This window comes from Urocampus carinirostris, chromosome 10, assembly GCF_059441175.1.
Source record: "Urocampus carinirostris isolate Australia breed hairy pipefish chromosome 10, RoL_Ucar_1.0, whole genome shotgun sequence".
Lineage (NCBI taxonomy): Eukaryota > Metazoa > Chordata > Actinopteri > Syngnathiformes > Syngnathidae > Urocampus > Urocampus carinirostris.
In genome coordinates, this window is record NC_142358.1 from 7,168,728 (window position 1) to 7,193,221 (window position 24,494).

The following is a 24,494-nucleotide window of genomic DNA, read 5'->3' on the forward strand; positions in this document are numbered from 1 at the left end:
TGGATGGTTCTTTGTAGCTGGTCAAATAATCAAATTTTAACATGCGTTTTATCTGCCTGCCTCATCGACATGCTCAAATAAAGTGGGGCATTTGGAGGTGGATAATCTCAACTCAGAAGTCCACGTTTAGATTTTTGGGGACGGAACAAATGATGTGATCATCCCGAGTGTCACAAGTAGGGTTTGGTGATATGACCATATCAGATCGATGGAAAGATTGACGAGATTGGGATCTTGGAAAAACTATAAGATCATTAGACTCTCTATGTATGCTTGTATTTGTTTATTTATTTATTTATTCATTGAAGCCCGTTCTGTAGAGCAATCATCTGTGGTTCATTTACTTCTTTTATTTGGGTTTTATTGTGCTTTTAATCAATCTTTGAACTGAATATAACTTGATGATGGCACGTGATACACGTTTAAACTCATTCTATCATTACTTCTACGATTAAAGGAACAGTGCGTAATATTTGACAATTAGATGTCTCGGTACAGTTTAGTACAACCCAAAACGAGTGCTACAAAACGCAAGGAAGAAAACAAACTATGGAGACTCAATGTGACCAAGCTTCCCGAGTTTTTCTCTCATTTTTTGCCTTTCACAAGGTTTTCGGGGGACAATTCTGTCAGCTCCCTGTAGGTGAGCATAATGTTAGGTAAAATAAATAAGAATTTCTCGATAGACAAGTTTTCTATAAAAAAAAAGAAAATAAACGTTTGTGCAGTAGTTCATCTGACTTTTTGCTTATTATTTAAAAATATCTTTTTATTCTTTTTTTATTATGTTTTTTTTACCATTGGGAGGCACTAAATACTACATAATGTCCTTTTAAAGTTAAGAGGGGTCCAATGTAGCGCCTTGCCATAATTGTATTTATTTATTTTAGCCATTGTAGAAGGAAGGTGTTTTTCTTTCTCTGCATGTTTGTTTATATACCGGTTGTGAGTCGGGTTAAAGAAGCACTGGAGGTGAGATGAGCAGTCACCTCAAAGTTTTATTATAACAGAATATTCTGGGCACAAATGAGCTACAACTATTAGACGAGGTTGTGATCAACTATTACCTCCCAGTACACACTCTGCAACTGATTGGCTCCGGGTAGTGTTCAAACTTAAGGCCGATCTGGTACCCTAGCTACATTTAAACACAGCTGCCCAGAGAGAAGAAAAGATCACCAAGCTGGGGAAGAGAGAGCACTGGTCTCTGAAACTCTGGCATAAGCGGCCAGATGCTGACTCTTTTTTGAAAAAGTAAGAAGAGAAATTATGTTTTTTTTAGAGTGAAGAGAAGTCATTTTTGGAAAAGTAAGAAGAGAAATTATGTTTTGTTTAGAGCGAAGAGAAGTCAGGACAGGACAAAACACTGACCTTTGGGGACGGGGTTGCTGAAAGGCAGGCCCGATTTGATTTTTTACTGTTTGCTCTCTGTGCCACCTACCATGGAAAGCCTACCTCCGATCTGAGGGGAACCTTTGTTTATTTGGACCTCATCCCCCATTTACCCAAACTCTTTTGTAGTAGTCAATAAACCTTGGTTTGTTCAAATGTTGAAAGCTCTCTCTTGGTTATGTGTTTGCGAGTGTAAAACCTGCCTTTGATTTCACGGGTTCCTACATCGTGTACAAACTGCTCTCGAGGAGCATGCGGCCATGGGGCGCTATGGCACTTCCAAGGGGCTCCCTGGCACATTTTCAACAAACCATGGCCCCGAAACCTTGCCCATGGTGCCATTCTGATTTTTATTCATAATTTTAAAGTCGGTTTATATGATTTTGGGGCCCATCGGTAATATAAAATACATGGTTCTCAATTTATCACGGTGTCAGTAAATTCATAGTGAAATCTATTTTTGTTTTCTCAGTAAATTAGATTTTTTAGGGTAAAGTATTGCCTTAAAAAGTATTACATTTGCTTTCCAGAAATGTCATTCCCTGTTAGTTTATTTTTGTTTTACTTTGATTTAGTATTTCAGAATGTCAGCTGTTAAGAGATAAATTGCTTTGGTATGACATTTGCAAATTTTTCAAAATCATATTTAGGTGGATTGTCCCATTTGCATGTCATCATTTTTTGGACACAGTGGCTCACAGCTCTTCAGCTAATTTTCTATTTATTGACGTTCTCTTGTCTTTTTTGCTTTCTTTTGTGGACAGATGGGTGGCCCATTATACCTATAGTCGGGAGGAACTTATACATTTGGGTCTGCGTCTAAATTTAGACTTTTTGTGCACTTTTTATTCCACCTTTGATATCCCGCAAGAAATACAAAGAGCCGGGGTTCTCCGTGGGTGGCCAACCCACTTACGAAGCGTTTGAGACGGGGTAGGGTTCACAAACAAAAGCGGGGCTGTCACTCGGGCCATGGTGCTAAGTTAAGGGAGCTTCATCGGCGAAACGGCAGATAAGGACACTAAGATGATGGAATTGTGCCTAATTCCACCAATATTTCTTCATTGAGCTTGCCTGTCAACCGACGCCTGAGACTCAACACGCCCGAACGGCGACATCTTGTAACGATTTCTACAAAGGCTTCAGCTAAGATCAAAGATTCAGTAAAGCTAAAATTTTGTCTTTTAAATATTAGATCACTTGCTCCTAAAGCTATACTTGTTGATGAAATTATTCGTGATCGTAAACTTAACCTGATTGGTCTGTGTGAAACTTGGTTGAGACCGGATGAGTTTTTACCATTAAATGAGGCTTCTCCTCAAGACTACGTGACGCTCTTTGAAGAAGGGTGGCGGTGTTGCGCTAATTTCGGAAAAAATACTCAAACTTATTCCCCGTACCTCTGATAATCAAACGCCTTATTTTGAGGCTCTTGTTATGTGATCCTCTTTAATGTCAATTTATGTAGGAACCAGGACAATACTCAGTTTTCTTAGATGAATTATTTGAACTGTTGTCTGATCTAGTAACTTATGCAGACAAAATAATAATTATGGGGGACTTTAACATTCATATTAACTCCCCACTCAGTTCACTTACTGTTGCGTTTCGATCTCTAATTGATACATTTGGTTTTAGTCAACTAATTGATTTGCCGACTCATAAAGATGGAAACACACTAGACTCAAGGAGTTTCAACCTCAAATGTGAAGGTGTTACCGTGTACTACCGTTATTTATGATGATTATTTAGTTACATTTGAGGTGCTGGCTGAATGTTGTATTAAAGAAACTAAAGGATTTAGCAGACGCAATATTTGCACTGGCATAGTTTCTGAGCTCTCTGATCTTTTTTCAGGAGTAGTTGCGTTGTTTCCTTCATATAAAAGCTCTATTGACTCACTCATGAATGAGTTCAATGCTACCATGGCTAGTGTCCTGGATTCAGTAGCGCCCCTATGGCTTAAATCACGGCCTAAAGGACGCACGCCTTGGTTTACTGATGAAACTAGATCGCTCAAACAAGACTGCAATAAATCTGAAAAAAAATGGCGCGCTACTAGGCTTGAGGTTTTCCAGCAAACCTGGTGTGACAACTTGTTAAAGTATAAAGCAGCCCTTGCCTCTGCAAAATCAGCTCATTTTTCGAAGGTGATTGCGGCACAAAAGGATAAACCCCAAAATCCTTCAGACACTGTAGCATCGCTAATGAGGCAACAGATTATTCCAGATAGTTCTACCCATTGAGCCCATGACTTTATGGTCTTCTTTAATAAGAAGATTCAACGCATACGGGAAGAAATTTCTAAAGACAATGTTAATATATCACTTATCAAATGTCTGACATCCATAGATGCGCGACATAGTAGCTGTCCAGGGATTTTTTTCCGATTCAGTGATCTGTCACTTGATAATTTTAAACAGGTGGTGAATACGGCCAAACCGACTACTTGCCTGTTTGCCCTGCTTCCAGGTTCGCTGATTAAAGGTCCTTTTGGGGTCCTTGGACCTTCAGTTCTAAATATTATGAAGATATCACTCTCCTCAGATTCAGTTTCAGCGGCTTTTAAGTCCGCTGTTATTAAACCTACACTGAAACAACCCAACCTTGATCCAGAAAGCTTATGTAATCATAGACCTGGGTCAAACCTACCGTTTCTTTCTAAAGTACCTCAAGAGGTTGTGGCACAGCAGCTGAATGATTTTATATCTGAGAACAAGCTTTTCGAATCAATGTAATCAGGATTCAGGGCTAACCACTCTATCGAGACAGCACTGTTTAAGGTAACCAATGATCTCCTACTGGCAATGGACTCTGGCGCTTCATCACTTTTGCTGCTGCTGGACCTTAGTGCTGCTTTTGACACAGTGTACCATAATATCCTACTAGAACGGCTAGAAAAATGGATTGGTATCTCAGGAACCGTCCTCTCATGGTTCAGATCCTACCTCTCATATAGGACGCACTGTGCTAAATATGGTGAAATGACATCTGAGCCCTTTAGTGTTACCTGTGGTGTTCCGCAGGGTTCAGTACTTGCCCCCCCTTCTTTTCAGCATTTACACGCTTCCATTAGGTGATATTATTCACAAGTATAATATCAGTTTTAATTGCTACGCAGATGACTCTCAACTATATCATCCGATTGTGTCATGTCCAGCATGGTCGCCGTGGCGACCGGCTGGCCCGCCCCCTGGGCACCGGCTGGAGCAGATCGTCTAATTTGCGTGTGGGCTTCTTAAGGGTGGGTTGTGGGTATTGCGGTTGTTCATTGCATTTTCTGTTCTGTTTTGCTCTGTCCTGTTTTGTCCGATTCGGAGGAAACCTGTGTTTGCACGTTTTGAGTAAAAGCCTGTTTTAGATAGATAGATAGATAGATAGATAGATACTTTATTCATCCCCTAAGGGAAATTCACATTTCCAGCAGCATCCCTGAGCTGAGAACAATACAATAATAAAGCCAAAAGAAAACAATATACAAATACCCAGTGTGACGTGCAAATGCCCACTTTAGCATGTTATATAGATTAACTAAATAGTGCTACACAGAACGCATAATGCAGTAAGATCCAATGTAGGTGGTGTGGTTTAATGTGGGCCTTTACTCTGCCGGGTGGAGTTAAAGAGCCTCATGGCATGAGGAAGAAAGGATCTCTTCAGTCTGTCCGTAGTACAAGACAGTGACAGCAGTCTGTCACTGAAACTGCTCTTCTGTCCGGAGATAATGCTGTGAAGCGGATGCGATGGATTGTCCATGATTGACCTCAGCTTTTTCAGTGCCTGTCTCTCAGCTGCTGTTGTTAGGCTGTCCAGCTCTTTGCCCACAACAGAGCTCGCTTTCCTAGCCAGTTTATTGAGACGAGAGGCATCCTTCTTCTTGACGCTGCATCCCCAACACGCTGCCGCATAGAAGAGGGCGCTTGCCACTACTGTCTCATAGAATATTTTCAGGAGCTTTTTGCAGATGTTGAAGGAGGCCAGCCTTCTGAGGAAGTAAAGTCGGCTTTGCCCTTTCCTACATAGAGCTTCTGTGTTGGCAGTCCAGTCCAGTTTGTTGTCCAGCTGCACACCCAGGTATTTGTAGGTCTGGACAAATTCTACACATTCTCCCTTGATGGTTACAGGAACCGGGTGAGTTCTGGTTCTCCTGAAGTCCACCACCATCTCTCTGGTCTTGGTGGTGTTTAGGTGCAGGTGGTTTGCGTCGCTCCATCGGACAAAGTCCTGAATCAATTTCCTGTACTCCTCCTCCTGCCCGTTTCTGATACATCCCACGATCGCAGTGTCATCGGCAAACTTTTGCACATGGCAGGACTCAGAGTTGTACTTAAAGTCCGATGTATATAGAATGAATAGGAACGGAGAGAGAACGGTCCCCTGCGGAGATCCTGTGCTGCTAACCACGGTGTCCGATGTACAGCCCCCCTGTTTCACATACTGCGGTCTGCCTGTCAGGTAGTCAGTAATCCATTCCGTTTTGTGAGTATCCCTAGTTTTAGTTCTTGTTTGCCTGTAAGCCTGTTTTTGTTTTGTTTTGTCCCTGAGTGTTGGACGACTTTTATTTCCTTAATAAAAGTATCTGATCGTTAACGCGAATGAGTTCTCCCTTCCTGCCTCCTGCCTCCGATCTGGTCCGGTCCCCTTGACAGAATGAACCAGCCAAGATTTGAACTCAGCGAACGATCCCAACATGATTTGGGGAGAGATGGAGGACGCCGTTTGGCAAGCGCCCAGTGAGGTAACCTTCCCTGCCCATTCGAACCACGGCCCCACCCGTCGTGGCCATTGCTGTGCCTCGAATGGGGTCCCCCGGAAGATTTGACGCCAACCTGTCCGACTCTCCTTGCCTGCCTGTTCGACTCTCCTGCCTGTCTGTCCGACTCTCCTGCCTGCCTGTCCGACTCTCCTGCCTGCCTGTCCGACTCTCCTGCCTGCCTGTTCGACTCCTTTGCCTGCCAGTCCGACTCCCTTGCCTGCCAGTCCGACTCCCTTGCCTTCCAGTCCGAATCCCTTGCGTGCCAGTCCGACTCCCTTGCTTGCCAGTCCGACTCCCTTGCTTGCCAGTCTGATTTCTCCTGCTGTTCGCCTGTCTGATTTCTCCTGCTGTTCGCCTGTCTGATTTCTCCTGCTGTTACCTGTCTGATTCTCCTGCTGTTCGCCTGTCTGATTTCCCCTGCTGCTTGCCTGTCTGACTCTCCTGCTTGTCGGTCTGATTCCCTTGCTTCCTGTCTGACTCCTGCTTCCTGTCTGACTCCTGCTTACCTGTCTGACTCCTGCATACCTGTCTGACTCCCCTGCTGATTGCCCGCCGGACTCCCCTGCTGATCGCCCGTCGGACTCCCCTGCTGATCGCCCGTCGGACCCTCCTCATGATCGCCTGTCGGACCCTCCTGATGATCACCTGTCTGATTCCCCTGATGATCGCCTGTCTGACTCCCCTGATGATCGCCTGTCTGACTCCCCTGATGATCGCCTGTCCGACTCCCCTGATGATCGCCTGTCCGACTCAGCTGCCGATCGTCTGTCCGACTCCGCTGCCGATCGCCTGTCCGACTCCGCTGCCGATCGCCTGTCCGACCCCCCTGCCGAGTGCCAAGTCCGATCCGTCCAACGCCGATGGCGCCTGCCTCTCCCCGTTCCTGCGTGTTCGGAGGAGGGAGCGGGGTTGCCCTAATCGGGAGCGTCGACCCATTCCGGGGTGCGAGGTAATTATTTTCTTTTTGGGACCTCAGGAGCTGTCCCTTAAAGGGGGGGCTCTGTCATGTCCAGCATGGTCGCCGTGGAGACCAGCTGGCCCCGCCCCCTGGAGCAGGTCGTCTAATTTGCGTGTGGGCTTCTTAAGGGTGGGTTGTGGGTATTGTGGGTTGCTGGTTCATTGCATTTTCTGTTCTGTTTTGCTCTGTCTTGTTTTGTTTGATTCGGAAGAAACCTGTGTTTGCACGTTTTGAGTAAAAGCCTGTTTTGTGAGTATCCCTAGTCTTAGTTCCTGTTTGCCTGTAAGCCTGTTTTTGTTGTGTTTTGTCCCTGAGTGTTGGACGACTTTTATTTCCTTAATAAAAGTATCTGAAAAGACCAAAATACTAGTTATTGGTTCATCTAAATGGCGTGACTTGTTCTCAAAAACAGCTCTAAACATTAACAAAAGTAATATCACCCAGAGTGACTCAGTGAAAAATTATGTTTCATATTTGACCCCGATCTGTCCTTTCAAACACACGTTTTTCCATCCTCGCAACATTGCTAAAATTCGCCCTATGCTGTCTCAGTCAGATGCGGGGATTATAATTGATGCGTTTGTTACCTCCCATCTGGATTACTGTAATGCACTACTCTCCGATCTCCCGAGGTCCAAAATCAAGAGCCTTCAGCTAGTACAAAATGCTGCAGCGAGGCTTTTAATTTAAGACAATAAAGTTTGATCACACCACCCCAATTTTAGCTAACCTGCATTGGCTCCCTGTTAGCTTAAGATGTGATTTTAAGGTTCTCTTGGTATTATACAAAATCATGCATGGACTCGCTCCCTCATATGAAATGATCTACATTTATATAGCGCTTTTCAAGTCAATGAAGACTTCCCAAAGCGCTTTGCAATGTGCTTAACATTTACCCATTCACACACACTCACAAACCAATAGCGGCCGTGCGGCCATACAAGGCGCCAACCTGCTTATTGGGGGAATTAGGGGTTCAGTGTCTTACCCAAGGACACTTTGACATGTAACACGGAGGAGCCGCGTTCGAACCTGCGATTTCTTGATCCCAAGATGAGCGCTCTACCTCCTGAGCTAATGCCACTCCTTTCAGATTTAATTTCCCCCTATGTTCCGGTCCGGAGCCTTCGCTCTGAAAATGCTGGTCTACTAGTGATCCCAAGAGCCAAGAAGAGATCCGCAGGTTCGAGAGCGTTTTCCATTCGGGCCCCGGTGCTCTTCCCCCTGAGATTCGATCTGCAACCTCAGTGGAAATGTTTAAATCTAAGGTTAAAACACACTTCTATTCTATGGCATATGAATAACATATAATTTATGTGGACAATATCAGGGGATGGTGTCATAATCGTCTGTAATAATAGTTTGCAATAGTCTATGATCTGTGCAGCCCTTTGAGACTCTTTGTGATTAAGGGCCATACAAATAAACATGACTTGACTTGACATAATTGAACCATCACGTTACTTACCGAATCGTGACTCACAGCATGGCGTAAATGTTACGTATTGACGGTTACATCGGTACTGACGAACCAGATCACGGCACTCCTCATAAGACCCGCCCTCCTTATCCTCTCCACCACCGGCTATCCCAGCATGCACCGCGGCCCAGTAGCAAAAAATAGTCCGTTAACGAGCTGGATAGGCGGAGAGACAGAGAGCAAAATCGGCAAGGGAGGCCAAGATTGGAAATTCCGGGTCTTTTTAGAAAACCGGCTCTTTTGGCTCAGTTCAACAGGAAAGAGCCGCTCTTTCGACTCGGCTCACTGAAAAGAGCCGGCTCTCTCATCTCTCAAACGGCTCTTCATATTGTTTTCTTGCTTTAATCCATTATATTTCAATTATTATAGATCAGTTATGGACACAATTATTTTAACAAAGAGGAAAAATTAATAAAAAGAGAACAAATACAAAAAATGAATAAAAGAAACAAAAGAAGACAAACAAAAAAGAAAAGAAATCGGGAGAAAGGAGAAGAACATTATAGGAAAAAGAAGTAAAAGCTAGTACAAATAATAAAAATTGAAGTAAGAAAGGGAGAGCAAAGAGTGAAAAGAAAACTCTTTTAATCCGATATTCTCTCCTTTCATCTTTCTTTCTTTCTTTCTCTTTCTTTCTTTCCCTCGCACTTTCCGTCTTTGTCTCTCTTTGTTTCTCTCCCTAGCCCCCCTCTCTCTCTGTCTCTCTCTCTTTCTCTTTGTCTCTCTCTTTTTTCTCACTTTATTGCATGACTGGACAGAATTGGTGGTGTCATCTCTGTTGTATGCTTAGTATAAACAAGTTTAAATTAGGTAAAAGTTCACTGTACATTCAAACAATAAAAGCTGTTGTAATATAGTATCATGATACAATTTCAACATAAATTGTTTGGCAAAATTATAAACAGTGTATAATCAAAAACACAACTAAAAGATCTGTTGTGTCAGTGTGTGTCTGAATGGGTAAGTGTGGAGCACATTGTAAAGCGCTTTGGGAGGTCTTCATTGACTTGAAAGGCGCTATATAAAAGCAGACCATAAACAATTTAAAACAGCAAGGAAAAAGCGGGGGGAAAGGAACAAAGAGAAGAAAAAAAGGAAAGAAAAGATCTGGTAAAATGAAAAAAAGGAAAAAAAGTGAAAAGCCTGTGTAAAATTAAAAAAGATATAAAGGCAGAACAAAAGGGGATGAAAAAGAAGGAAAAAGCTGAGAAACAAAGAATAAACAAAGGACAAATTTGGGGTGGTTCCCTTTAATCGATAGATTTCCAATAATAATGTAACATTATGTACAAAATAAATCACACACACACACAAATTATATATATATATATATATATATATATATATATATATATATATATATATATATATATTTTTTTTTTTTTAATCTTTAACTCTACTAAATTATAACGCATCTATTTTTCAGACTTCAAAACCATTTTATATTAAGGTACTCAATATCCGAAAAACACACAGCACATCAAAACTTTGATTTTTTTAGTGCCACAACAAATAAACTATTAAATGCAAGGATAATCTTTACATTTTGTATGCAAAAGGCTAATATGTGAAGCACATTGTAAAGCGCTTTGGGAGGTCTTCATTGACTTGAAAAGCGCTGTATATAAATGCAGACCAATTACCATTCAATATTATCCCTGACGAACACAGGAAACATACACTTGAATATTTACAGAGCTACAAAAAAGGGCAACATTCAAAACATTTTCGACTTTTTATATGCTGTACTCAACAGATTTAAACACAAAATACATGGGGGAAGGCGTCTCTCAAAGGGAGCCGGCTCCCATCGGTCACATTCAAGAGCCCTCTCGTAGATCCGTTTCCTTCGCGAACGACACACCACAGGAGGCCGAGAAAGGGAACTAGAGAAACACTAGCTAGCTTTACTAGCTTCATTTCCACGAGTAACATCCACTGCGTCGCCGCTACAGCAAACATGGCCGATAACGACAAACTAGACAACCAGCGATTGAAAAATTTCAAGAACAAGGGCCGGGATTTAGAGGTAAAATTGGTTACATTAACGGTGAATTAGAAAAGGCGAGAACCGAGGGATTTTCTTCAGTTCGCCGCCAACTTCGCCCCCTGTGACGTCGTTTCTAATCTTCCCCACCAGGGACTTTGCTTCTCGGCTTGTATCGGTGCCTCTGCTGGATACACATTTTAAACCCCACGATCTACATTAAAACGTTGCTTTCATATCTCGTTGTAAAAGAAAAGTGTCCCGAGTAGACTCTCCATGACGGCCGACGGGAACGGCTAGCTTTTAGCTAGCCAGGCCCACTGTGGACAAGCTAGGCTAAGTCAACTAAACCTCTCGAATTAAAAACACTGCTGCAATATATGCTGCTAAAATGCATCGAAAATCTTACACATGAACAATTAACATTTTGATGCCTCTCTTCGATGGTAATACCGCATTATATGCACGTCGATGCTGCAGGGAAGCTAGCTTGTTAAGGTTAGAAGTCGCAACCCCCCTTCCACGGCTTTAGCACAAATACAATAGCGTGGGGAGGGAGGGGTGCTTATCATAATTCACTTCATATTCTCATCGAGGTTCAAGTTTTGATTATCAAATGCAGTCGTGTATCTTTATAAACAGGCGATCGGACGTGGTTAAAGCTACAGAATATTCTCTGCTGTTTTAAAATCCATCCATTATCTGCACTGCTTATCCTCAGTAGGTTCGCGGGGGTGCTGGAGCCCATCTATCTTTGGGCATTTGGCAGGGGACACCCTGAACTGGTTGTCAGCCAGTCGCAGGGCACACAGGGACAGACAATTTGCTCACTCAACACCTAGGGACAATTTGGACCAGACAATTAGCCTGACATGCATGTTTTTGGAATGTGGGAGGTAACCCACGCAAGCACGGGGATAACATGCAAACTCCACACTGGAGGTTCGATAGCATGACCTCAGAACTGTGCCGCACACGCGCTAATCACTGTGGCGCCGTGCTGCATTGTTGTAATATCATCTTTTTTTTAAATTTCCTTGTATGTTATCGCTGATTAAAAAGATGGATGATTTTGAAGTGTTAAGGTCAATTCTGTATGCTCGTATGCAACAAAATGCAGTAAAATATTTCATCTTCTTACTCTGAAAGCAACTGATGTTTTCTTTAATGTGAAGCCGAGTGTTGTGCATTTACCTAATCCATCACTTGATCTAAATCCAATTGTGTGTTTCACTTTGAAAACGTACAGGGAAAATAACCCAAAGAAAAAAAATTGTTTGTCTTTTGCTCGGGATAAAATCTGTACAATGATGACCGAAAATGAACACATCAATCAAAATAAAATTTCAAAGTAATGTGGTATTTACGCTTTTGAACGAAATATGTTTCAGAATGTCAGACTTTACTTTTCCCATAAGAAATATTGGTAAATCCATTTATCTGTTCAGACCCATAGAGTCAATTTTTTTAAAATAAAATGTGTATATCACCAGCAATCTACTCCTAAACGTGTCGATTAAAAAAAAACCTGGACACTGTTTTTTAGAATTAACTTGCCTCTGGCGTGACATGTGATTGCATCTTTTTTCTAACTTCGTATTATACATATTAGCCGGCATTTTCCTCAACAGAGGACCATTCTCATCACAATGAAACACTTGCTGGGGAACAAATTATTTAGCTTTTATGTGCTGGGTGAATTACACGATTACACATTTTTTCATTCTGCTGTCGTACTCCAGAATGATTACAATAAACATCTTGTCCAATTTTTGGCACTTTATTAACATTTTTCAGTTGTCTGTTGACTTTTTACTCTAGCCTGGGGTATGTGTGTCTTTTTAACTTTTGCGGACAACAAAATACAAGTGGAACAATTTTGCCTTTTTGTTTTAACTCACTTCAATTCACACAATGGATTCTAGTTCTCTGCCTAAACTATTCCAACCAGCCACGACTGTCTTTAAAAGTAAAGTCCCTTTCCTATCTTTCAACATCCCTTTGCTGCTCGTACACACACTTTTCTTTTTCAGATCATCATAAATGGCGTTTGAAAAGTAGAAATCTGCTAAGCACTCAATTTGCTTTACCAGGCTGTACTTACCCATGACACACCAAAGGAAATGGTGCCCGTACGACCCTAATCTAAGTCATGTTGGTTGTATTGACATTTTATTTATTGTTAAAAAAAATCATGGAAAATGTTAAGTTTTTTTGTACCTGCTAAGCCTAATTGTATTTCCTGGATTGTTAGATTTTGGTTTAAGTGAAAGATTAGTCATGTTAGTTGTGATTAAGTTCTAACTTATTTACTGTAAAAATGTTTCTAATGGTTAATAGTTTTATTTGAATTTATAAAAAAAAACTCCTTTTTTTTTTTAATGATTAATTTATTTTTGCCAATTTTGAAGCTTTCACAGCAAATGAAGATTTGCTCCAAATATCAGTTATCGGCCTTATCTCAATACTAATAAACGTTATCGACCCTTAAAACCCCATATTGGTCAATCCTTACTTGGAACTACTACACTGTGCTGACTAAATTTGCCTTGAGACTCGGGATGGTTCTTTTACAATCCCTTTGCAGTAGGATGGTGCAGACATAAAAACTTGTCAAGGTGTGGGGCCTCCCCCCCCAAAACATTTCTCTTTCGCCATTAAATACATGTATACGTTTTGTTTCCTAATACTCTTTTGGGGTTTGACTTTTTTTTTTTAATTTGTGTGTGAAATCAAGGCAAACAAAAATTACAAAACCAACAAAAAAAAACAAATGCACACCTATTTAATCATCTTGTACACCAAGGTCTGGAACCACTTGGTAGAAATTTTGAGCTTTGGTGTTCAGAATCTTTTACTTTGTTCTGAAGCAGTTCTCAATCATGCTTGAAATTGTATATCCGCAGTCAATGAGAAGACAGAGGACGGAGGTGGTAGTGGAGCTGCGAAAGGTAATTAATCACTTGCATGCTTCACTCTTTCTCTCAACTCAACGGTGGACTGCTGTTCTAATTGATTTTCTTTTGCCCGTCAACAGAATAAAAGAGATGAGCATCTCCTGAAGAGAAGAAACGTACCCCATGAGGATATTTGCGAGGATTCCGATGTGGATGGAGATTTCAGATCGGTAGGAAGCGTTTCTATCTTGCTGAAAGTGTTTTTAAGCCTATGATTTGTGCTGTACCCGGGATTGTGTTTCCAAGCTTTCTATGAAGTTACAATTGTAAAATAATAAATAGGGTCTAAAAAAGGGTAGACCTTGCGAACCGTTTTCCACTTCTTGTCCCCACCATTTGGTTATGTTGGGTCATTTAAAAACTACCTTCTTTAAATGAAAACATGTTTTTTTTTCTGCTCATGGTCTCGTGCAGTTGCAATGAATCATAATATCGGGACTATAAGTTTCTCCGTAGTGTAAGTCACACGACCAAAAAAAATGCATGATGAAGAAGGAAAAACGGGTTTAAGTAGAATTTTTGGGTGAAATGTATATGATAAACTAATACAAAAAACAAAAGTGTAAATACATACAGGCTGAATACGTTTGTACGGTATATGAATGTTTCATGATTAACATGCCTGTCAATTTCTGTAAACCGCTTGTAGTACAACTTCATTGATTTATCAGTCTCTCAGCACGTCAATTAAAAGTAAAAAAGAGCGCATGCTTGTAGTAACCCCTCTCTCCGGCAGAGATGCACCAGGCCTTTTTAGAGCAAAATCCAATTTAATTCATAAAGCACTTTTCAGATACCGAAATTCAACTAAAAGTGCTCTACACATTTAAAATTTTAATCCATATTATTAGTATAATAAGCAAGTAACCAACAAATATTCATTATTTGTTGGTATACAGAGCAGAGACTCATAATCTCAGGGAAATCCACAACTTCAAGGTCCAGGTGTTTAAAAAAAAAAAAAAATCAGGTTCATCAAAAAATGAAAAAGTTATCGACTTAAAATAATCGTAAGTTGCAGCCCTACTCGGAATATATTCATTTACATATTGAATGTGTTTCACTCTGTTCTATTTGAAAATAACAATCTGCGCAAATGTCATGCTAATGGCATGGGTTTCGATATAAAAAAGTTTTTTTTAAGATTTTGGGTATTAATATTTCATTTTCAATTCCGAAATCATAGACCAAGCAATTGCCATTAAAACAAGCTGAAAAAAACAGCATGAAAATAAGTATAAAAAATTGCACTTCAAACTAAATCTTTGTTGTTATCGCGAGGAGGAATTCCAAGTTGTGGATTTCTTGGGCTATTCAGGCCATTTTAGTGGATTCTCAATTAACTAGGACACTTGACTGATGACGTTCTCTTATGTCCATTTTCAGCAAAGCACCTCTCTTGACGCAATAGTGCAAGTAAGTTGTCAAGTTTGATTTATGTACTTGTTTCGTGCTTCAGAATAGATCCTAAACACACTTTTTTTGGATTATAGAATGCCACCAGTGATAACCAGGGCATCCAGCTGAGTGCGGTGCAAGCTGCCAGGTATGAGCACGTGCACAGTATCTCAATTTTGCCCCCCAATGCATAGTATAGTTTTGTCACAGCAATACCCCATGTTATACTTCTATAGTCATACATTTTTCTGCAGTGACATCTGCATGTGAGCCATGTTGACATTGTTTAAATTCTCCAAATTCTTTTGACTTGTTGTGCAACAAATATCTCAATGACAGATTGTTGTTTTCATGTCTGCGTTCATGTAGGAAATTATTGTCCAGCGACCGCAACCCTCCAATAGACGACCTGATTAAGTCTGGGATTCTTCCAATTCTTGTACACTGTCTGGACAGGGATGACAAGTAAGTTGAGAAGATTGTATTAATTATAAAGTAGTTTGCTTACACAACGCGAGTTTTGTACACTTGTAAATGCCAGAGGGGGACCGTCTCACAGGAACTGTGAACTGTGATGCAAGTATGCTAATGTGTTCCAGCGTTCCCCTTCCAAGAATGGCATCACTCACAAATGATTTATCATCACACGCTTAGTGTCTGATGTTTTTAAATGTCAGATTTGACCCTTTAATTTTCATTTTGCAGCCCGTCTCTGCAGTTTGAGGCGGCTTGGGCTTTGACCAACATAGCATCTGGCACCTCTGAGCAGACTCAGGCTGTAGTGGAGTCAAGTAAGTTGCGCAATATTAAACCCCCCTGACCTTTAATAGGGGGCACATCTGTGTTTTTTTAAATATTATTCTGACTTAACTGATACCTACAAATCACATTTTTTATTGGGAATGCCATACCAAGGGGCTGAAAAAACATTGTGATGGGAAAACATAGTAAGCTAGGGATGCTCTAACTCGGGGCGGGTTCCTATAGTTGCTAAATAAGAATAAAAACATAATACTGTTTGTTTCTGCAGGCGCTGTGCCACGTTTCCTCAGGCTGCTTCTTTCACCTCATCAAAATGTTTGCGAACAGGCAGTCTGGGCTCTAGGAAACATCATTGGTAAGTTGCTGTTAAGAGGACCCTTTTGAGTTATCACACATCATATTTCAAATGTGCACACATTTTTCCAGGCGACGGCCCACAATGCAGGGACTACGTGATCGGCTTGGGTGTTGTCAAGCCACTGCTGTCGTTCATCAGTCCCTCCATCCCAATTACCTTCCTGCGTAATGTCACCTGGGTCATGGTCAATCTGTGCCGCCATAAAGACCCTCCACCTCCTATGGAGACCATCCAAGAGGTTTTTGTAATAATTTCTTTGTCGAAAAAAGCAAGTTAAGGTCTCATTTACAGTTGTAAAAATGACTGACTCCGATAACACTACAATGTTTATTTTGCACAGAAAATCAAAACATTAAGCGCAATAAATTACTTTTCATTATGTCTGTAGATCCTGCCAGCATTGCGTGTGCTGATTCACCACACCGATGTCAGCGTAAGTAAACTCGTTCGACCCTTAAATTCCAGTTTCAAGGTAATGACGTTTAAAATGTAAATTCTGATTCCCTGGTCCCCTGCTATTAACAGATCTTGGTAGACACTGTGTGGGCACTGTCCTATCTGACAGACGCTGGAAACGAGCAAATCCAAATGGTGATTGACTCTGGTATCGTCCCTCACCTGATCCCACTGCTCAGCCACCAAGAGGCCAAAGTCCAGGTATGGGAAAAAACACAATTGATAGCCTTTTTAAATGAAGTACAGCAATATCAATGGTGACATTTTTCCACTGTTACCATCCAGACCGCTGCCCTGAGAGCAGTAGGCAACATAGTGACTGGAACAGACGAGCAGACACAGGTGGTGCTCAACTGTGACGCTCTCAACTACTTTCCCGCACTCCTGTCACACCCCAAGGAGAAAATTAACAAGGTAACACACAAATGCTCACATCTAACTACATTTAGCAGCTCAACGTCGCTGGAAGTGATGACATCTGAGACGTGCTTTTATGAAAGTAGTGTGAAAGTTGGGATATGGGGTGGAAAATAAATTATTTTTATTGTACGGATTACGCATCACATGGTAAACCTGAGGACGACGAGGATCATCGCCTACTGCTGTCGTTAGTTGGTTAAGAATTTGTAGTGGGGGATAGTAGTATGTGTGTTGATGACTGGTGTGAATGAATGAAAAGGTGTTGGTGGCAAGAGAGTGCTGAGAATCAGCCTTGCTGATATCGGAGTGCATCTGAGTCCAGTCACTTTATAAAAAAAGAGGCCCATCCGTGACGTGCGGTCTGTGACATGGATGATGATTAGAGCCTCAACGCCGCTCTCGCCCCACCTACAGCACGGAAGTCTCAGCCAGGCATCCACTTGTTTGTGGTTGTCTGGATTCTGATCCAGTTGAGGTGCATTGTTTAATTAGGGACACTCTTTTGTTTCAAGCAGTAGTTAATTCTTCTTTAACATTAAAGGCAGTCTGCGCCATCATTTTGGTGCGTTAGCGACCCTTCAATGGTGTAATACTTTTTTAAAATAAAATTATATCGATAGAAATGGTAACACATGTTCTTTTCATGGATGTACCGTCACCTAAATATGATTTTCTTTTTTTCTTTTAAGACCCTTAAGTTTTTATCTATTTTTTATTATTTTTACTCAACTCGAAACAGCCTTTGAAGAAGTTGACATGTTTTGCCGCCATTTTATTTCTACGGAAGCCTGAACGACAAATTTGCACTGTTTCGGGTTTGTTGGTCTTTTGTCATTGCACATAGGGTTTAACACCAGCTCTCATTTCCTGTTGCTGGCTTAAACTCATCCTTGCTTTTGCAAGACAATATGAAGGCAGGCTTAAGAGTTTTGCCAATTTGTAGCCTTCGTGCTTACAAATATATTAGAAAGTGTTTTTTTTCTATGAATGCGCACATGACACCACTTATCTAAGCTTCAACGTCCCTAAGTGGTGAATTATTATTTCTCTGTCTCTTTGTTTTGCATTATGTAGTAATGCTAGTGTTGTAAGTCGCAGATTAATTAAAGATCTGACTACTTTTTGATTGCATCTCTGGATGTTTAAGAAGCGCAGTTCACTTGTGATTACGATCTTACATGAAATTTAGGCCATAGCAATTGTTTTTATCCCACCAAAACAACCTGGATGTTTGTTTTTTCTCTAGGAGGCGGTGTGGTTCCTGTCAAACATCACAGCAGGAAATCAGCAGCAGGTGCAGGCAGTCATCGATGCAAATCTTGTTCCCATGATAATACATCTTCTTGACAAGGTGAACATTTTTTTGGTTGTATTGGTATTTGTAAAAAAAAGGCCAATAGAAATGAGGTAATCCATAGTTGGTGTCAATTTAGGGTGACTTTGGAACCCAAAAGGAAGCAGCCTGGGCTATCAGCAACCTTACAATAAGTGGAAGGAAAGATCAGGTATAAACTGACTACCCTCTTCTCCATGCAATGGAGTAGGACACACTAACTTACATGTCATCTCTCTTTTCCTTTAGGTGTCACATCTGATTGATAAGCAGGTCATCCGTCCGTTCTGCAACCTACTGACAGTGAAGGATGCCCAAGTTGTGCAAGTGGTCTTGGACGGTCTTAGCAATATCTTGAAGATGGCTGATGAGAAGGCTGAAACAATCGCAAATCTTATCGAAGAGTGTGGAGGTGCTGTCCACTTTTTTTTCCCCGAAAAAATTGAGAAATCTTAGTTTTCTTTTTAACTTTTTATTCATGTAGAAATTTCTCTTTTCAGGTTTAGAGAAAGTGGAGCAGCTGCAAAATCATGAAAATAGTGATATCTACAAGCTAGCATATCAAATTATCGATCAGTTCTTTTCATCTGATGTAAGTTGTGTCTCTGTCAATATTTGTTTGTCAAACTTTGTAGTCAAATACCACACAGGTTGCATATTGATTATGTCACTGCATTTGCTGCATCGGCTCGCTACAACGGGTCAGGTGTATTGACATTTCGTTCTGTGTACATTGTTACAAAGAATGACAATACAAAGGAAATTATTATTATTATTATTATTTTCATTTTAGTTGTAAAACCCTACAGAAGCGAAATGCCAATCAAGAATCTCTGCTAAATTTCCTTAGAGGTTTAGGAAAATAGAGGAATACGTTCCGGAACTTTGAAAATGTAGGCCTGCTAATTGTATTTGTATTATACTTCTTTTAGATGGTAACTGCTGTAAAATGTTTTGGGGAAACGTGTATGGTGTATCCAAGATGATTTAAAGAGTTGTCAATAGGACAGTTGAGCATCTCGGTAGCCTAGATGGTAGGGCGCCCGCTCCAAGACTGGGAGGTCGGTGGTTCAAGCCTCGGCTGAGTCATACCTAAGACTTAAAACATTGGTACTCATTGCCTCCTTGCTTGGCGCTCGGCATTAAGGGTTGGAATTGGGGGTTTGGTCACCTAATGACTCCCAACACAGCAGTAGGGTCTAAAAAAAACCTGACGCAGATCGAAGGCGATGCGTAACGTCGAGAGGTTCGCGTGTCAAATTATTTCCCGTGTATGTCATGTTTATGGTTTATACTGGCTGAATAAATAAATACAATACAGTAATTTCTCACTCTTAGCTGAGATTATCTCCCAAGAAAGAACCTAATTCAATTCGAGCAAGTATCAAGCATTATTGCAGTCTCTGTTGAGCTGCTTGTGTTGCATGTGCAAGGGTGTGACCTTAGTAGGCTGTAAGGCTATTAAACTCTGCCGTCTCGTCCCTTTTCTTAGTGGGTTTTCCTGATAAAGTATCTCTACTAGGGTTGCAACTAACGATTAATTTCATAATCGATGAATCGGCTGATTATTATTTTTTTATTAATCCAAAACAAGTGTTTGTCAATTAATTTAATATTAAAAAATAAATTGCATATAAACGTATTCTATAAACCTGCAAATATGCAAGATACTCTTCCTACCACCTTATCCACATACCATATTAAATTTGGACTTAAACAAAACAAAAAAGAAAAAGCAATACATTTCAATTTGTGTAGATTTGTTTTAACTACAAAAACAAATAATAATTATTTTTTATACCTGTTAATGGGAACCAAAACCACCCGTGAAAAGTGAAAATTCGCGAAGTAACGTTGCCCCTTCCAAAATGCTTAAAATAATATATATTTTTAAAATTTTATTATAATTATTTTTTAGCGAAGCTCTGAACGTGGAACCGCGAAGTAGCGAGGTCCCACTGTATATAGAATATTTAACATTGCTTTTTTTCAATTAAAAAAAACTGTCTTTGCGCTCTCTGCCGGACCAAATTGGTACTACAATACCCAGCGTCACAGCAAAATGGTGTGCACTCTAATTTTCATTGATTTAACGTTCTTGTTGGCTCATACATCACATGATACAACGAATCGAAGATGTTATTAGTTGCCAACGCTTTAAATCATCGATTGGGTCGATTCGTTGTTGCAGCACTCATCTCTACAGTTAATAAACACAGCTTCATGAGCTTCCCTTTAAAGAATTTCTCAGCGACCTACTGCCAAAACTGGGTCTGTTGGTACGACACCCTGACTGTAAACTGTAGTTAAAGATGTGCCCTATATATACTGGACTGAATATTTTACTTATCTCAGTCTTTCTTCGGCTTCACGTGTACCAAAACCGTGGTTAAACCATACGACTTTGGAACGCCAAAGAGAAATGTGTATTGGTTGAATTTTATCTTCAAGCCATATGAATTCATGAAAAGAACCATATATGGCTCCCAACCCATAGGTTTCGGACCCGTACTCTGGCATTATGCTATCAGCGGCTGCAATGTAGATGATAAAAGCAGATGGGCGCTGTGGGGAAAAATATAAAGGCTCTTTGAACTCTGTTGCGCATTGTGAACACACAGTAGAGAAAAATAATTTAATTTAAACCTTTTTAAAAACCTTAAATGATCTGTACGTATAAATTACATACATTTATATAATAAGTTCTGACAACTATAATAATTTACTATATTTTTAATGTAAAATTTACATTAAAGTGGTTTGTAGTTATTTTAGGCATGTCTTGTAAAGAACACTTTATGCTAGTTGTGCAAATGTTATTAATAATCAGCACAAAATATTAAATCCCTTTTCATAGATGCAGCATATTTGAAAATTGGCGATGTGTTGTCCAGCTCAATTTCTTCCCAACTCAGTAGAATGGAATTGAATTGAATAGTCTTTATTGTCCTGCCATAAACAACATAGTATAGATTGTTTAGCTTGACATGAGATGTCACTCCTGGATAATATAAAATATGAATAAACTGATAAAAAATAATATTACGATGGATGGGCAATATTTATAATGTATTACTTGTAGACTGTCATGAGTTGTAAATGCAATGAAAAACGGTACAATTACATGAGCAGTAACATTCTGCAGAAATAAGAATTAAGCTGTAGATTGGTTATACCTTTCTTCTCAATAATCCTCTTTTTTCCAACGCAGATCGACGAAGACAACAGCCTGGTCCCCGAAGCCATCCAGGGCGGAACATATGGCTTCAACTCTGCCAACGTGCCGGCCGAGGGATTCCAGTTCTAGACGGCATCTGGGGGTATACCGGAGTTATGTTCACGATGCAGCACTCTGTTCAACATAAACAAAATTAGGCGAGAAAGAGCGAGAGAGAGCGAGAGTGTGAGAAATTTGATCCATTGTGCTAGGCTCGTGGGATCCATGGCTGCATCTTATCTGAGAGAAAAATGTGTGGATTTCATTTGGCATCCCCGGGGGGGAACGCTGCCCAAATGAAGTTTGAGTTGGCGAGTGGGTGCGAGTGAGAATGAGTGGCTACATGTTGCAACAAAAATAAAGAAAAAAAGTTATAACCTCACCGGAACAAAGAAAATCACCAACATCAAGACCAAGCGACGACTTCGATAACTCAATTTCCACCTCGACAACACAACAAACTTCACGAACGGAGACAAAACGAGCAATCGTCACGATTCCAGTGTGCGCCACCTTCCCCCCCACCCCCAATCGGCCACGCTATCCGACGTGTGTGAATGGAGCCATTGCGTATGAATGACTGGACTCGAGCGCTGAGGAGCCAGGTTCATTTCCTCCCAACAGGACGTCCTAGCGGGAAAACCCTCCTATGTGTGGCCAGGAGTCACGTATGTGAGCGTGCGAATGGGCGGCTGGGTAATGTGTGCACGCGTGACTGCGGTGTGCGACGGCAAGATACAAACGCAACATCTCGAGCGAGGAAACGCAGCAAAGCTTAGTGAGGAGAAAGAAATTCGGCTTTCAAGGCTGACGCGCAAATCCCTGAAACGAAGAACTGTGGAAACAGGAAGAAGAAACAAAATGTTGCGAGGAATATTTTTGTTTTCAATTGAGTTGCTATTAATTGACACTGGACATTGCAAATGGCAGATGCACAAAAGAAGTGCATACTATGATGAAGATGCATTTGGGGGGCTTTGTTTTGCCTCAAGATGTGTTCCTTTTTATGTCCCCAGCTTTTATTTTGATTTATTTTTTTATTTTATTTTTTGCATTCTCTCAACACAAGGGATGCCCGCTTACTTCTGGTGTCGATGCTGTGAAATTAACACCATTGTTGGCAATTAAAACAGTTACCTTAGTATATGACGCACATTTTTTGTACCCAAAAATAGAACTCCAAATCTGGTTGTGCGTCATACTTAAGCAATTATGGTAGTGAATTACCATATTTAAGCAATGATAAGATGAAAATATTGCTGACCACATTTGCACAACAATGGAGGCAACAGGGTTCAATCCCAAATTGCAGCTGTAAAAGTGCCAAATTTAACCACAGACCACTATGGTTCTAGAAGACATAGGAAACGGGTTTAGATTCCCTCATTACACCATTTTTTTTTCACTCACGTTTTTGTGTTGTAATGGAGCATTATGGTAAAGAGTTCAGCCAAAAGAACTTTGTACAACATGGTACCTTGAGTAAAAATCTTGAAAATGTGCCTTTTTCTATGTCATCTATAACCCTAGTGGTCAGTGGTTAAGATTCAATGTTGAGCAAATGTCAGTAATATTTATTGGCTGATCAAGCTTTGCTCAAATATGATAATGAACTGGCAGAATTTCCATCACATTTGTGACCTACCACACTTAGTTTAAGCTGAGAAAAGGTGAAAAAGTTAACCTTTTTTTTTTCTTTAAAAAAAGGAGTGCACGTTATATAGGTATGTGTGTTGTGCACTATCACAGTATACATGATTTGAATCCAGCAAAATCACTGCTTTGCAATTTATCACCAACTTATCAAGAACGGCAGAAGTGAATAATGGCAATTTTCAAGTAGGATTGTAAATCACAGAACTCTTGCATGGAGCCGATGATGGCAGTTTCTTTTGTTTTGTTTTTTTAAAGGTGTTTTAGTTTCTATAGGCTGTGGATACAGTGTAACTTTTAAGTAAACTGCCTACTTGTTACATGTTTACCTTTCCCTTAGATATCCCCCACTGATGTCTCACTTTATAAATACAATAAACTGTATGGTTTTGCACATGTTTATGCAAAGTGAGGCCACAAGTCTTTGTGAAGATTGGCTATTCTAAAAATATGCACCAGTCTTTCAAGAGTAATCCCAGTTTTTGTTTACTTTTTAGTGGTTCACAGATAACCTATGAGGAAATCTTAACCCTTTTCCCCCCGAATGTCCAATTAAGTCCAATTGTTCCTGAGCAGAATCTTTAATCATGAACATTTTGTAATCTCTATTGATATTTGAGAGCCATTTGGTCCGATAATCTTCCAGCTAAATGTAGAAAACGAAACATGCAAATACTATGTAATGAGAAAATATGTGATGGACATGGGGATTTTTCTTTTTCCAGCATTCCGCAATAGAATTGTGATTTCAAATCTTTAAATAAAAATGGCACTGAAGATGAAGTGGTGTATCCAAATGTTTGCTAGTTTTTGGCTACAGCAGAGGTGTCTGGAATTTAAAAAAGCCCAAATAAATGGTGAACTCTACTGTTGAATCATGTTTGTGGTTTTTACATGACTCGCAGAAAGAGTATTGTGATTGTGTTTTATTTTCTAATGCAATTTGGAAACATCAATTCTGGATTCTTTACAAATGAATTGAAATATTGCAAGTCTTTCATTGATTTCAGATTGCTGATCATGGCTGTCAGACTATTATTACACATTTACATTACAATATTCCGAGATTGGATATAGGGGCTTTAAGTCGTGTCATGGTTTTGTATAGGCCTTCATCACCAGGGGTCTTAAACGTCTGCTTAGACTATTATCACACCATCCCCTGATCTAAAACCTGCATGACCCCCCATTTTTGGAAGTCTTAATATTAAAAAAATCTTTAATAATAAAATAAGATTTCTTTTGAAATTAAGTTTATTTTCAAACAAAGAAAGTATAGTCATTGCGTCTCATCACTGGTGACCAACACTTGTACACTAGTATAATCGCTAATATTAAAATAAAAAGATGCTGCGTTTCACTTGGTT

At 40.3% G+C, this 24,494-nt stretch overlaps 1 protein-coding gene across 1 annotated transcript; it reads left to right on the top strand.

The window, feature by feature from the left end:
- The first annotated feature begins 10,434 nt into the window (after positions 1 to 10,434).
- kpna4 (karyopherin alpha 4 (importin alpha 3)) lies at positions 10,435 to 22,535 on the top strand. Its single transcript, XM_088345081.1, has 17 exons — positions 10,435 to 10,615; positions 13,480 to 13,524; positions 13,611 to 13,700; positions 14,917 to 14,946; positions 15,024 to 15,076; positions 15,298 to 15,393; positions 15,634 to 15,719; positions 15,959 to 16,045; positions 16,117 to 16,286; positions 16,437 to 16,481; positions 16,574 to 16,705; positions 16,790 to 16,918; positions 18,171 to 18,275; positions 18,358 to 18,429; positions 18,507 to 18,669; positions 18,758 to 18,849; positions 21,469 to 22,535. Exons 1-17 carry the CDS (start codon positions 10,547 to 10,549, stop codon positions 21,562 to 21,564), a joined length of 1,560 nt encoding a protein of 519 aa, XP_088201207.1. The 5' UTR covers positions 10,435 to 10,546; the 3' UTR covers positions 21,565 to 22,535.
- Positions 22,536 to 24,494: the final 1,959 nt, after the last annotated feature.

Coding starts and splice junctions, on each gene's coding strand:
- kpna4 (XM_088345081.1), top strand. CDS start 10,547: ATGGCCGATAACGACAAACTAGACAACCAGCGATTGAAAAATTTCAAG. Junction 13,701..14,916: donor TGGATGGAGATTTCAGATCG/GTAGGAAGCGTT, acceptor GTCCATTTTCAG/CAAAGCACCTCTCTTGACGC. Junction 16,482..16,573: donor TTCACCACACCGATGTCAGC/GTAAGTAAACTC, acceptor TGCTATTAACAG/ATCTTGGTAGACACTGTGTG.